This window comes from Echinops telfairi, unplaced genomic scaffold (genome assembly GCF_000313985.2).
Source record: "Echinops telfairi isolate 266 unplaced genomic scaffold, ASM31398v2 ScPeMD7_4;HRSCAF=17, whole genome shotgun sequence".
In the NCBI taxonomy this organism is placed as follows: domain Eukaryota; kingdom Metazoa; phylum Chordata; class Mammalia; order Afrosoricida; family Tenrecidae; genus Echinops; species Echinops telfairi.
The window spans coordinates 9,810,021-9,825,186 of NW_022103900.1; the positions used below are offsets into that span (position 1 = coordinate 9,810,021).

At 40.8% G+C, this 15,166-nt stretch overlaps 1 protein-coding gene across 1 annotated transcript in view; it reads left to right on the top strand.

Annotated features, from left to right (window-relative positions):
• Positions 1–13,321, top strand: part of SLC38A11 (solute carrier family 38 member 11) — a 57,134-nt gene extending 43,813 nt beyond the window's left edge. The window contains exons 8-10 of the mRNA XM_004703783.3: positions 1,244–1,356; positions 4,900–5,031; positions 13,028–13,321. Of these exons, the coding sequence (XP_004703840.1) occupies positions 1,244–1,356; positions 4,900–5,031; positions 13,028–13,321 (539 nt within the window). The remainder of the gene's footprint in view (positions 1–1,243; positions 1,357–4,899; positions 5,032–13,027) is intronic.
• The last annotated feature ends 1,845 nt before the right edge of the window (positions 13,322–15,166 follow it).

Here is a 15,166-nt window from a genome sequence, read left to right on the forward strand (position 1 = left end):
CTTGTTTATCTTCAAGCCTTTGAGATCTCAGACATTATATCTTTTGATAGCCAGGCACCATCAGCTTTCCTCACCATATTTGCTTAAGAACTCGCTTTGTCTTCAGCAATCATGTCAGGAAGGTGAGCATCATGGAATCCCAGTTTAATAGAACAAAGTGTTCTTGGATTGAGGGAGTATTTCAGTAGAGGTCCATCTGCTACATTAATACTAAACCTATAAATATGTGCACATAAATCTATTTCCCCATCATCATATATAAATATATTTACATATGTACAAACCTGTGTTTAGACCTCTATAAATGCCCTTTGCCTCCTAGTTCTTTCTTCTATTTCCTTTTACTTTCCTCTTGTCCCACTATCATGTTCGGCCTCTCAGTTACATTGTCCTTGATCAAGCCGTACCAGGCCTCCTACACCCTCCCCACCATTGATTTTAGATGACTTGCTGTTCCCTTGTCCCTGGGTTTGTTAACACCTACTTCCTCTCCCCACCCCGCCGTATCCCCACTCTGGAACCACCACTCCCATTGTGTTCTCCTCCAGATTGTTTATCCCACCTATCTTATCTAGATAGACGTGCACAAATAATAATTTGCACAAAAACAAAGAGCAAAACAAAGCAACAAATAAAAACAAAACAACAACTAACAACCAAAATGACCAGAAAAAAGAAAAGCCTATAAATAATTCAAGGTCTGTTTGTTGACCTTTACAAGTGTTTTCCTGTCGAGTCTGATGGGGTGCCACGCCCTGGTCCCAAAGCCTATTTTTGGTATTTATTGCTCTGCTCCCCTTGCTGTTCTGTTGCACACCCTTAGTATTTCACCTCAGTGTGGTGGGGTCAGATGGGGCACAACTTCTGCACTGTGTCTCCAGTGTTTTCCCCCCTTCGCGCTATGGGTCAGTGAGGGACATCATGTCTCATAGTAGGGCTGGCCCTATGGTCCTCTCTGTGCATTGGCTGCTCTGAGCAGGTATATCCACCTCAGGGCTTGCTGGGCCAGGATGTGCTCCACTGTCTATTCCTACCCCTTTGTTTGCTCCTGTGTGCTCTGATCAGACATGTACCTCTCCCTGAGCTGTAGCTTCAGGGCTGTCCTCTGAAGTGAATTCTTCTGGGGGGAGGGGGGCTGTCCACATAATTGGGATTGGTTCCCTGCGTCATACCAGCGTGTTGCATTCACGTCTTGGAGCACCGGGTTGAAGTCTGAATAACTCTCTTTTTTATTATGATCTAGGAGACTTGTTTGAAAACTATTGCAGAAATGATGACCTGGTAACATTTGGAAGGTTCTGCTATGGAATCACTGTCATTTTGACCTACCCCATTGAATGCTTTGTAACGAGAGAGGTAAGCGTAATGCCTCTGCAACACTTGACTCAGATGGTCTTGCTACTACGTTGCATGATTTGTTAAATAACTCAATTCTGAAATCTCTCAAATGCATGACAGTTAGCATAACGTATAAAAGTGTTGTTGTTTTTCAATTACAAAATGTTGGAGTTGAAAGGTACATTTATGTTTAGATTTTTATAAGATAAACTTTTTCACAAGTTAAAGTTGAAAATCTTGTTTGGTGGTTTAGTTTATATTAACATGAGCACAAGTATTTAACTTTAGATATCAATATATCAAAGTGAGATCAACTAAACTATGTTTGTTTATTTTTAAATAATTCTTATAAAAAATAAGTGCCAAGATTTAAGACATATTTTATAAAATCTTTTCTTTCTACTTGGTTTAAAATATGTATATCTATATTCTAATCACTTCTGTTAAGATTTTTAATTAAAATATCTTATTTTCCATTGAAAATAAAAATTTGTTATAACTTAGTTTACTCAGCTTTACTCAGCTGCTCTTTCTACTCTGTTTGCTGTAATTCAATTCTTCACATTCCCAAATGTATAACAAGTAAAACAATGATTGAATTTTTCTTTTTAAACTATGAAATATCAAAGTTGAGAGATAAAGTTATGTTTAGATGTTTATAAAATGAGTATAATCATAATCCATAATGTTCTAGATATCAAAATATCTTACATATAAACTGTACCTATTTACATAGACTATTAATGTAATTTGTTATTTACTTTATATGATATATTTAAATATGGATAATACATGACACATGCACATATTTTATGTGACATGTATGCTTATGAGTTAAGAAGAAGGTTAACTACAAATTATGTGATGTGCTCCACCTAGATACATGGAGAAAGACTAGCTGAAAGAGAACTGATTCTTTTCTTTCTGTGTAAAACTGGACAGCGTGGCGGGTCAGGGGTCCCTTATGCAGTCAGCTAACGTATCCACTGTGCAGTTAGTGGGAAAACCTGATGGGGCTTCACAGTGGTTCTTTCAGGAATCACACTGAAAAGGGCACAGTCTCAGGATCTAATCCTAGAGGCTGTTTTCCCAGCACCCCGTGTGAATGGGTCTAATGTGTAAAGGGAAAAGTCCACGGAGCTTTCAATACACTCACCCATCCACAGGCTTCTAGAGGCAAGCCAACGCTTACCTGATGCCAATGCTGGGCAGAAGAAATTGCCCAAAGGGGGTGTGGGGTAATGAAATGTTTGTTGATGCCCTTTACAACGAGCAGTGTTCCTTGTCTTCAGTCTGTTCTCCACAGGTCATTCTCCACTTTGAATACAAGGGGGACACAGCCTGAACAAATGCTTCCTGGATAGAGGTGGTTTGGGTTTGGGGGAGATTTTTGGTGGTTGTTTTTGAGAGCCTTTCCAAACTAGGCTAACTATTGTTCGGTGTGGGAAATGGTTTTGTTTTAGCTTCGACTCAGTGCTTCAGGCTCAGATTTGATCTGTGGATGAGCAGGAACAGATAGTACCGTCCCCTGTGGGTTTGGGGTGATCTGTCTGTGGACACTGTGAATCACTCCACCAGTACAGTTTGTGTCTGAGTACTTCCCAGTTTGTGGTTCCTTCTGAGTCACGACAGGAAGACAGACTGAAATCAAGATCCCTGCCACGATGGCCAATAACCAGCAGCAGAGCCTCATTTATATCTAACTCACTTATTTCCTGTCTTTTTATCGCCCTTACACACGCGCGCACACATGCACAAGTGCACAAACAGCATGGCACAGACATAATCAAATCCATGTCTTTCTATAAAGACTGTCTGCCCCAATGCCATGTTTTTCATCTAAGGCTCCCACGTGCATAAAATAAGCATAAGAAACTAACACACATAGGGTTTGTGCAGTTTGTGAAAATATATAATGGGCACATTATTTGCATAAAAAGCATCCCTCACTAGGCTGAGTCACTAACTGATTTTCCACCATCACAACTGTATCTCAGATAATTCTATAAACATTTGTGTTATGTAAGTTAGTATTTTAAAGGGCCCTATACAGTATAAACCCATAAAGGAGTATATGCCATTCGTACCACCATTAAATATAAGTGAAGTGACTGCAGGTCTAGGGGGGATGCGACTTATATAAAGTAACACAGTTTCAGGGGCTGGCATCTATGAAGCCCACCACCATCTGAGCCTCTAACCATTCCCAACTCTTGGCTCACTGTTCTTTGGACAGAGCCCACACCATCTTCAAACGGCCCTCTCTGATCTCTGTGGTCATTATTCCTGGTCTTGCCTGTTTGTTCTTTTTCCCACATTGCTGCATCAGCCTGGATTTCTGTTCCTCCTTGTCCAAATGTGATCCTTGTTTTAAACCCCATCTCAAGCCAAGGTAGGACAAGCACGGGTTCCTTAATCTATTGGAGATAGCTCCGACAACTAAAACTATTTCTAAACCTATATTCTATTTAATCTTTTTCCCTCCTTATCTTACGTCGATCTCTTTGTTTCATTACATATATTGATTTGCATTTCTCTAATTAGGAAGCTAAAACCTGACAATAGGAATCATCTTCTAGACATTTTCTCCTCGCACGTCATGTTACAGAGTGGGATATGTTAAATACGTGATGCTTATTGCTCCACTGATTTGACTCTCTTGGAACATATCGACCAACTCCTCTACTTTTTGTTGAGAAAAGGCAAGAAAAAGTAGAATTAAATGGAAACAAAATTTACACGTTTTAGTTAAAAAGCAACTCCTACTAAATGTAAAGCGTCAAGAGGCCCAGGTGGTGTGACAGTTAAGTGCTTGGCTACAGGTGGAAAGATTGGGAGTCCAAGTGCACTCAGTGACTTCCCAAGAGAAAGGCCTGGAAATCTATTTCCATAAAGATTGCAGCCTAGGGTCCTTAGGGGGCTCTACGCGACCATTTGAAGTCACACAGGATCAAAATACATGGAAGGCACCTGACAACGAAGGGCATTACGCATATATCCTGGGAAGGCCTGCCCTCCAGGTTGGTCAAATCGTCTAAATGTCATCTGTAGGCTGTTCTGGTAGTAATCTTGTTGGGATCCGTTATCCAAGGGATAACGTAGTCTTTAAGTTCTCCCTTCTTCCAGAGTAATCGTCATAGAAACATTTCTATACCATATTTGAATCCACTCACTGCCTAATATTTTAAAAAATCATTTCATTGTGGGTTCTTACAGCTCTTATAACATTCCACACATCATTTGTATCAAGCACTTTTGTACATATGTTGCCATTATAATTTCCAAAACATTTTCTTTCTACTTGAGCCCTTTGTACAAGCTCCTGCCTAATATTTTTTCAAAGAATGCTCCTTTCTGTTAAGTGTCCACATGTAAGTACTCTGGGGAAGACAGAACATTCACAGGGACTGGAGATTTGATAAATCACCATGCTAGTGTTCTGACTTGATGGCAATGAGTTTGCGTTTTAAGTTTGGGGAAGTACTCTAATAAGAAATGTTTTATAAGGAAGACCTGAATGCTCCTGAATAGTCCTCACTAAATATTTTGCTTACTTGACAGGTAATTGCCAATGTGTTTTTTGGCGGGAGCCTTTCAACCACTTTCCACGTTATCATAACAGTGGTTATCACTATTGTGGCCACACTTGTGTCTTTGCTGATTGACTGCCTTGGAATCGTTTTAGAGCTCAATGTAAGTACTTTTAAAGGTTCACTCCTTCCATTTTAAAGCCCCTTTAAAAAGGCACTGTTGACATTTAACGTAAGATATACTTCCTTTCCTGGTCTGAAAATGATGATGGCAACAAATGTACAAATGTGCTTGACATGGTGGCTGGATGGATTGTGAAAAAGTTGTACAAGTCCCCAATTAAATGATTCAAAAATAAAAATAAAATAAAGAGTAGGGGGGCAAAAGATATATTTCCTTTCATAAAAGTGTCACCAAAAAAATGTCCCATAAAATGTTCATACATAGTAGTAAATATGTTGACAGGTATGATGATGTTGTGCGCTGTATAGGGCTCTATATACTTTTAGAGAAGTGGTTCTCAACTGGGAAGGCCCTCACAAAAGTGAACATCTGGTAGTAGCTGGACACTTCTTGGTTGTCACAACTAGGGAAGGGGTTTATGGGTATCTAGTGAATAGAGACCAGGGATGCTACCCAAAAGCATCCCACGGTGTACAAGACAGCCCCCCCCCACTAATTAGCTCAAGATTTCAATAGTGTTGAGTTTTAGAAATACTGTTTTTAATGATATTTACATATATCATGTAGTATAATACATATATATTACCTCAAAAACCCTATGAATTAAATGGAGCTGAAATTTTCTTTGTCAAGTAAAAAGAACTCCAGAGAAATTCATTTAAAAATGTGTGCATGACCTTCTCACAGTTGTCAAAAGGTGGAAACAGCCTAAATATCTATCAACTGATGAATGGATGAATCAAATGTGGCATATGCATACATACAATGAAATATTTCTCAGCCATAAAATGAAACGACATCCTAATATATGATAAGATATGCTACAACCTGGATGAACTTTGAAGACAATATATTGAGTGAAATAAGTCAATCACAATCCTTAGACTGTGTAAGGATTTAGTAAATCCCTGGATTTACTAAAACATATAGCACTTGGCACTTACAATTCATGTAACGCAGAGAGGACAGCATTTTCCAGTTCCCCTGTCAATTCTCCTTTCCTCGTTCCCCGTAGAGTTGAAGAAGGGATTGAAGATATTATTGTCCTTACCCAATTCACTCTTCCTTCCGGATGCCATTTCGATTTGAAGTCCCCAATCTCTAACGGGGACTCAGTTAGAGATTCTGTCCCAAGCACAGTCTTGGGAATTTTCGTACAGCAGATTAAACGGACTTTGGGAAGCAGGCAGGGTCCAACAAGTAGACAGCTTTCTAAAACTTTAGGGGCTGGGGAATGACCTACGTTAGGAACAATGGAGAGAAAGCTGGAGAGGTGGACAAGTGTCAAGGTTTATTTAGCTACTTCCCAATTTCGCATAGCCTAAAGGCCAGGAAAACTCAAAACTCATCGGCATCGAGTAAGTGCTGACTCAGCATTCCCCTGTGAGTCTCTGGGACTATGGCACCAGAAAGCCAAGTCTTTCTCCTGTGGAGCTGCTGGCGATTTCAAACTGCCAACCATATAGGCTGCAACCCAATGCATAGACCATTACACCATCAGGTATAGCTACTCGAGTTCATTGTATATACCAAACTTGATTTGTGCAAATGGATGCCTGCTACCTCAAGTCATTATCTTTCGTTATTTATTATTTAATATCATGTGCTTCTTGGACAATCTATCACTTACCTACCAAATTACATGAAGAGCAGAACAGTAGCTTCTTCCATCCTCCATGGTGTCGGTCGTGGTGCTGGACCCAGCGTGCTCCACGCAGAACCCGTTTCTCCTAGATATAAAAGGTGTTCTTGAGTGTGGCCTCGGGAAAGCCAGTTTGACACAACCTCGTTGACTTTGGCATTAATAGTGATGTCAACTATGCCCTGAAAACGGCTGTTGTTGTTGTTGTTAGGTGGCTCGAGTCAGTTCCCACCCATGGTAACCCTGTGCACAACAGAACGAAACCCAGCCCAGCCCTGCACCATCCTCACGGAGTTCCTACGTGTGAGCCCATTGTTGCAGCCGTGTGTCGATCCATCTCAGTGAGGGCTTCTTCGTTTTCACTGCCCTTCCACGTTATCTAGCCTAGCGTCCTTCTCCAGGGACTGGTCTCTCCTGATAGTATGTCCTCATATGTAAGACGAAGTCTCGCCACCCTTGTGTCTAAGGGCACTGTAGCCATATGTCTTGCAAGAAGGTAGATGGTAGACACAATCATTCCCTGCCCCGTTATTTCTTATTACATAAATCGTCTCATTTCAATTCACTTTTTTTATTGTCATACTTTATTGTGAGAAGAATGTGTTTATCAACTTTCTCAGGATAAGACAGAATTCTGCTATTGTAATCAGAAAAGAACATTTTGTATTTTTTATTAAGTCAAAGCTAAACTAGTTATGGAGGACTATTAAAACTGTGATACTTAGGAAATCTGGTTAGGAAGACAGTATAACTTACTCATACATCTCTTCTCTGTCAGACTACCTGGACATAGGTCGTTCCCATCAACAAACACCTTCTGGAATTGACAATGACATATGTAGGTTTTTGCACCACTCCCTTTGCATGGGAATCTACTATGTCTAATGGAGCCAAAGGAAACAGCATTACTGTCAGAATCAAATGCATGCTGGGGTCATACAACATATTAGCAGTAATTAAAGCATGCTCTGCCCCAAATCATAATGCTAATGACAGTTAGCAGAGTGCTTGCTCTGTGCCAAATGGTTTGCATGGATCATCTCACTGAGTGTTGGCAAGGGCCTCAAGCACAGTACGGTTCCGAGGATGGCCAAGACCTGGCAGTGTTTTGTCCTGTTGTGCACGCGGCCACTAGGAGTCAGAAACAATACAGCCTCATGAGAGGAGGAAAGTTTTCTAACAACCTGAGATTGGCAGGTGGCATAACCTTGCTTTCTGAAAATGAGGAGGACTTAAATCACTTGCTGGTTAAGAACAGGGATTACAATCTTCAGTACAAATTATAACTCAGTGTAAAGTAAACAAAAATCCTCACAACTGGACCAGGGGGTAACATCATGATAAATGAAGAAAAAAAGAATTGAAGCTATCAAAGATTTCATACTATTGGATGCACCATCGATGCTCATGGAAGTAACAGGCAAGAGATCCAGACATGCACTGCATTGAGTAACTGTGCTGCATGAAACTTCTTTAAATTGTTGAAAAGCAAGGATGTGACTTTGAGGACTGAGGTGCACCTGACCCAAGCCACGGTACTTTCAATAGCATCATATGCAGGCGAAAGTTAGACACTGAATAAGGAAGGCTGAGGAAGAATCGATGCATTTGAATTATGATGCTGGTGAAGAATACGGAAAGTACCACAGGCTGCCAAAAGAACAAACATCATTCAGTCCACCCTTTTGGGTTAGGCACGAGCGGAGCGATGCAAGCATGCTCAAGTTCCCCATTTACACTGTGTAGACCACATCACTGCAAAGATGGTCAATGCACCTAAAACCCACAGGACTTTCTGTAAGAAATGCGCAAGCATCAACCTCACAAAGTGACCCAGTAGATGAAGGGCAATGATTCTTTTCCGGAAGACTGTGGGGAGGCTGAAGTGTGTTGAGCCCAATTACAGGTCCAAGAGGATGCTGGCCACTAAGAGATGCAAGCATTTTGAACTGGGAAGTGATAGGAAGAGAAAGGTCCAAGTGATCCAGTTCAAAGCATTGTTTTATCTTTTTAATTTGAAAAAGAGTTGAGTCAATAAAAGACTTACCTGTAAGAAAATACAATGATGTTCTTACTTGGGAAAGAGAAAGAAAGAGAGAGAGAGAGAAAGAAAGAAAGAAAGAAAACAAAAAAGCTCTGTCTCGGAAGAAGTACAGCCAGAACGGTCCTCAGAAGCAAGGATGATGAGACTCATACTTAGGTCCTGTTGTCAGGAGAGACCACCCCCTTGCAAAGGACATCAGATGTGATAAGGTAGGGGAACAGCAACAAAGAGGAAGGTCCTTGACAAGGTGCATTGACACCAGTAGCTGCAACAATAGGCTCAGGCTTAAGAACAGGGCTTCATTCGTTATACGGCACATGGGGTGGCTGTGGGCTGGGACCTATTCCACGGCACCTAACAACAACAGCAACAGCAACACACCTCCCTAGCTCCATATGAAGCTGGCAGATAAAACAGGGGCAAGAATGACTAAATAAATAGTTTGAGGCCACACAACTTGTAGTGGTAGAATCAAGATTTGAAAACAAGTATTCAGATATTGTTGATCACATTGTTTATCATTATGTTATTCTGGGAATTCCTAAGCATAAGGCTTTGAGTTTTATAAAATAGTTGTGTTCATTTCTCTATCCATTTTTTAACGCTGGCAATTGGTGCATTGGACTTAGTTAGAAGTGAAGTTAAGAGTAATCCTTATACAATTAAGGATTCCTTAAACTACTAATGGATAGACTTTAAAACTAGATGAAAATAAATACTAAGAATTGAGATCAAATGGAACTAAAAGTTTTTCAGCCTTATCATAATTTTTTGTTAATAACTTCCACCTTAGTTAATCATTGTAGTACTTTAGGAATTCTTTTGATTCTCTTATTATTGTGGTCCTGAATTTATATATATATATATATTTTTTTTTTCCCCCCTTCGGTCATCTTTATTAATTAAAATTATTTAGGAATTTGGATTGTGCAACTAATATAAGTTTTGAATTTCCACTTTTTAAAATGTAAATAGGGACTACTCCCAGTCACTGTTGTAACCTTATATAGTACCAGTTGAAAAGTTATTAATATTACAAATTATTTAGAATATAAATTTGGTTTAGTAAACGGGTCATTTTCCTCGGCACTGAGTCCAGAGATGATGCATATGTTTTCATTTTTTCCCTGTTTTCATCATACTTAAATATTTGCAGTGCACTTAAATAAGCTATGGTTATAAACCTGGGGGGAAATTGTATGTCAACGCTGATTGACTAGGAAACAGGAAGTTTTAAAAAGACAAGGGTACATCTTTGAATGAGATGTTTAAGGTGATGCACGCTTTAATGAAGATGGAACCTTTAAACACCAGTAGCTCCACAGACTCACAGTTAGGGACCCCAGTTCACAAAGCAGTGGGTCCTAAGCTACAAACTAAGACCTGGAGGATGCAGAGCGGCTGGGTCGTGGGGCTGTGGGAAGAGAGCAGACGGTAGAAAGGCCTATGCCGCTGCAGTGCTGAATTGGGCACCGAGAACGTGCTTTACGAGTGAGCCCTGGCCGTGCAGTCATTGCATTCAGCTGTGATCCTCATGGTCAGCAGCTGTCGAAACCATCAGCCGCTCTGCGGGAGAAAGACTGGACTTTTTACTCCTGTAAAGAGTTACAGTCTCAGAGACCCACAGGGGTCACTATGAGTCAGCATTGGCTGCATGGCAGTAAGTTTGAGGAAATTGTAAGAGACTCATCTTCACAGATACAATGTATAATAGAGTCGGGTCTTTCATTTGCAAACTTAGGCAAATGCTGTTATATAGGATAACTAATATAATATAAATTATCTGGGGCTTTTCAATACATAGTAAAACAGTGTTTAGACCTTTACTTCCCTTTTATTTCTTTAATTTCATGACATATTTTTCCAAAACAAAAAGGTTCTCATTTTTAAAAGGATTCATTGGAGAACTAAATAAAACAAATTTAAGTTCCATTCTTAGTAATACTTGGCACTGGTGTCCATGTTAGAGAGAATTGGTATCTGCAGGGATCAGGCCTGATGGATTTCTACTTGGAGCAGTGCAAATTTTAAAAGATAAAGCAGCTAGTGCCTGTGGCCGGTATAACTGGCTCAAGAAGCACTATGGGCAGCTCACAATGGCAGGAGAAAAAGCCAACCACTTAGCAAGTCTGATAGAGAAATACCAATCATTAGGGTGAGCAAACGGGTGGTCCAAGTTGCCAAAGACATCCTGAGCTAGAGATTGTTTCTTTGTAAGGTACAGAAATAAATTTCCTGAGTCTAGACTTCTAGATTTACTACAAAATAGAGATTTGGACCATGTGGACATATTGTGTAATTTAGTTTTCTAGTTCTTAGCATCATTTGAGAGCTTTCCAGCCAGATAGGAGGATTTTCTGGTCTCTATTGCTGGGAAAATTTTCCAATACTTCTATTTTTTCCTACTGCAAACTGCAAAGTGTCCTGGGGTAGAAAAATCAAATTTCCACTTTACTTTCATTCTATTCCAGCTGCAGGACTTTCTCTGACCCCATCCACCCAGAGAGAGACCAGATCTCACACGTGTAAGGATATAATTCTCAAAACAATGTCTAGCCACGACGTCAGACTCCAGCCATGAGCTTTGAAGTCCACCCAACTGCCTCACTTCTGTCCTGCTAGCAGAAAATTCAGAAATGTGCTCTATCCTCCAGGATGCAAGCCATAAACTCAGGGGTCCCCTGCTCACTCCATTGTGACTTGCTAGCTCCCACTACCCCTTTTGTTCACTAACTCACTAGGATCGAAACATACAGACAGATATTTAACGGTTACCAAGAGGAGAAAACCCAAGGTCGGTGCAAAGAAAAGAATGACCGTGTACCCTGGGAGAGTCCACCACATGGCGCTTCTGTGCCCCCCAAAGTACCCATCACTCTCTACGCAAGGAAGCCCACGGACCTTATTTGATGGAGGGGGGGTGTCCTCAAGATGTAGGTATTGGTGACTAATTCCCTGAGGTTTGGCTGATAATCACCAAGTGTCCTTTCTGACTTGGCCGGTTCCCACCCAAAGGGCGGTGTCATCTGGAAGTCTCATGGAAAACATTGCAATATCTGGAGTGATTCTAAGGTTTTTGAAGTTATCTCTCAAGAACTAAAAACAAACATCAAATTCTTTAGGAAACGCAAATGCTGAGCATCAACGAATAGTGTTCTCTGCCTTTATAAATAAGATTACATTTTATTGTCTCTGTAATAAGCACTTATGATAGTCACATTCTGCCAAGTAAATTCATCCTTAAGCAAGGCTACAATAAGTAGATCCGATAAAGTGGGTTTGCATCACTGCAAAGCTTATAGGGACTAAAGAACTCACTGCCCAAGACTCCATTCTGATTCCCAGCGACCTGGGCTAGTGTTTCCACAGCTGCGGATCTTTACCGGAGCAGGATCGTCTCCACTTTCTTCTGAGGAGCAAACCTGAGAGGGCCATCAGGGCTCCTTCCACGGGGACTAACTAGGTCAGGTGGAATCTCATGATCATTTTAATGATGAGTTCAGGTCCATCGGCAAACAACCCCCGAGTTTTCAAATGCGGGCAGCAGAACTGCTAACCACTACTGGTCCCACTAGGACTCCTTCACTATGTCACCAGGGCTCCTCATAACACTACAGCCCGGCTTTCAGTCTGACATTCCTTTTCAGGTTGGGTTTACCTGTAAACTCACAATAGGGTCGGGGAGGGGGGATTGGAGACCCACTCACGGTTCTGCTGTCAATTTTCAGGTGTAATGGGTCTAGTTTTTTTGAAAGAAGATTTAGAAATGCTATTTCAGATTGAATACCTTTGGGGCTATTAGTTTTCCTCTCTCATTCATATAGGTTTCTACTTTCATCTAACCTCAAGTAAAGAGAGAAAGCAATACTCCTTATATTAAAAAAATATATCCTCTTTTATCCAAATTATAGTCAGCTAGGATTTGAACAGCATAGCATATACACTGTTGTTGGCAATGAAGGAAAATTATAAGGAAATATGATACAAATGGAAACATGGGGAATCTCAAGAGGTTGCCGAAGTTGCTTTTTACCATCTTCTCATTTCCTGCTCCTCTTTTAAGTCTGGTATACTGTTATGTTATTTTGTACTTTTGGTTTGTTTGCAAATAGACCATCAGGAAAGGAAAAAGCTGTTGCTGAGCCTTTCTTCAAGTGCTTTGCCTTTCTTTGTTGCAACTGGACTTGTTAGAGTTTATAATCCATGCAATAGCAAATGAATTTTCAAAATCTGTCCAAAGAATGTTGCTGTCTGATGAAATTATCTCCTTTCTTGTTTTCAACACACAGGGTGTGCTCTGTGCAGCTCCTCTGATTTTTATCATCCCATCAGCATGTTATCTAAAGCTGTCGGAAGAGCCAAGGACACACGCAGATAAGATTATGTCCTGTGTCATGCTTCTTATGGGCCTCGTGGTGATGGCTGTTGGATTCGTCATGGCTATTGCACATCCTCAAGACTGCACCCACGGACAGGAAATGTTCTACTGCTTTCCTGAAAACGTCTCCTTCACAAATATCTCAGTTTCTCACTTTCAACTGACAACACAACTTTCCATTTTAAACGTCAGTACCTTTCACTGAGCTGACTGGTTTAAGCGATCTACACATTTTTCTAGATGCCTAGGACACATGGTAACATGCACATACATATTAGTCTTTACTTATAAATTTACCATGTTTGTATGTACTAAGCCATGGTTTTCTGCCTTGATTAGCGAAATAGAAGAGATTGAATGCATTTGATCTTAAAAGGGAACAAAACCACTGTTTCTGTTCAGTGACTGGGCTCATGTTCCGGGTAGAAAGAAAAGTGTTGCCTAGGACATTGATTACCACCAGCGCCCCAGGAAGCATTGCTTCTGAATTTAATATGTAAGCCCACATGCTTGTCTGTTTTTTCCAAAATAAGTAGCCAATTTGTGGATTAGAATGTTATGTGTGTCTTTCAAGAAAGGGGAGAGGATATTTTTCAGTTCATAGAATTGAAGGGAATTGGAAACTAAAAGATGAAAAGGAATCGAACTGGGAAGTAAATTTACAGATATTGTGATCAAAGCAAGGACACTCCTCCTCCTCGGGCACCCCATGTGAACTTGCTGCTGTGAAACAAAGCAGGAACTTGAGAAGCTTTATCCAATCTGTTGGCTAAGCATCTCGGCGTGGGTTTTACAGATTTAAGAAACAAAAGGGTAATTCAAAGGAGAATGAGAAGAGCTCATCAGGTTGACTAACTGTATCCTGAGCATTCTTGAACCTGAATTGTAACCTGCTATTTTCCTAATAAACCATAACTATCATTATGGTTTGCAAGTTCTTTATGGCCATTATAATGAATTATTGGGTCCAGCAGAGAAATAGTCCTGTGGGAGAGAAAGTTGGTGTCTGAATGTGTGCCTCCACCTCATAAGGATTAGCTTTGATTATCCTCCTCACCTGATAAAGTTATTTTTACAAGTAGACACCCTAAGAGAAGGAGATGCTTCCATGAGAATTTCAGTCAAATGTCTTGCTTAGAGAACAGTGAGTCCCTTGAGAAATGCGCAAGTGCTCATTTCCCATGTTGGGAAGCATGAATAATTGCCAGCATCTACAACCAAAGGTGTGAGAAGTCAGAATTAACCCACTAATTTGAGCCCGTGGGAGTACCATCCAGTGCCATTTCATAAGCAATAAAATGCAGGGAACACACATGCACACACACGAGTTGCTCTGCGGCATAAGCTTCAAGGACCAGTTATGCATTGTATTTGGACCTGTTGGATTTGAAATGTTGGGACGTACACCATGGATGTCTCAGAGTAGCAGCTTGGAAGAAGATTCAGGGCTATGGAAGAGGCATTCTCACTCCTCTGGGGACTCCTCGGAGAGATCCTTAGGAGCACTCACTGGCTGGGTTCTAAAGCAGACCCTAAAGGGACGGTGGGTATGCAGAGAAGCCATTCAGTATCATAGGTCATGGCTGAGCATGGGAAGGTGGACTCCACAGAGGAAGAAGCACAGCTGCCACGCATGCAGACAAACTCTCCTCAAACCCACAGGGAGCTCTTAAGCATGTACAGCCCATCAGAGTTGTCCCTATTCCAGCAAATAGTTCTATTTCTCTTTAGACATGGGTGTCTACAAGGACAAGCTCGTAGGCACGGTAAAGCATTGCATTTTAGCAAACCCAGAAGGAACTGAGAGCTGGGGCTCTGTGACCACACCCGGGACACATTGTTCCTTTTAGGGGCTACGGGAGGCACATCTCTTTCTAACACAGAAGCTGACAGCTCTTAGTGAAGACTTTCAACTTTCATGTTTGTATACCTTTGACAATTTTTTAAAAATTAACGGAGAGAACTAGGAGGGAAAGGACAGTTATAGAGATCTAAATACAGGCATGTACATATGTAAATATATTTATATATAACAAAGTATTAAGGCAGC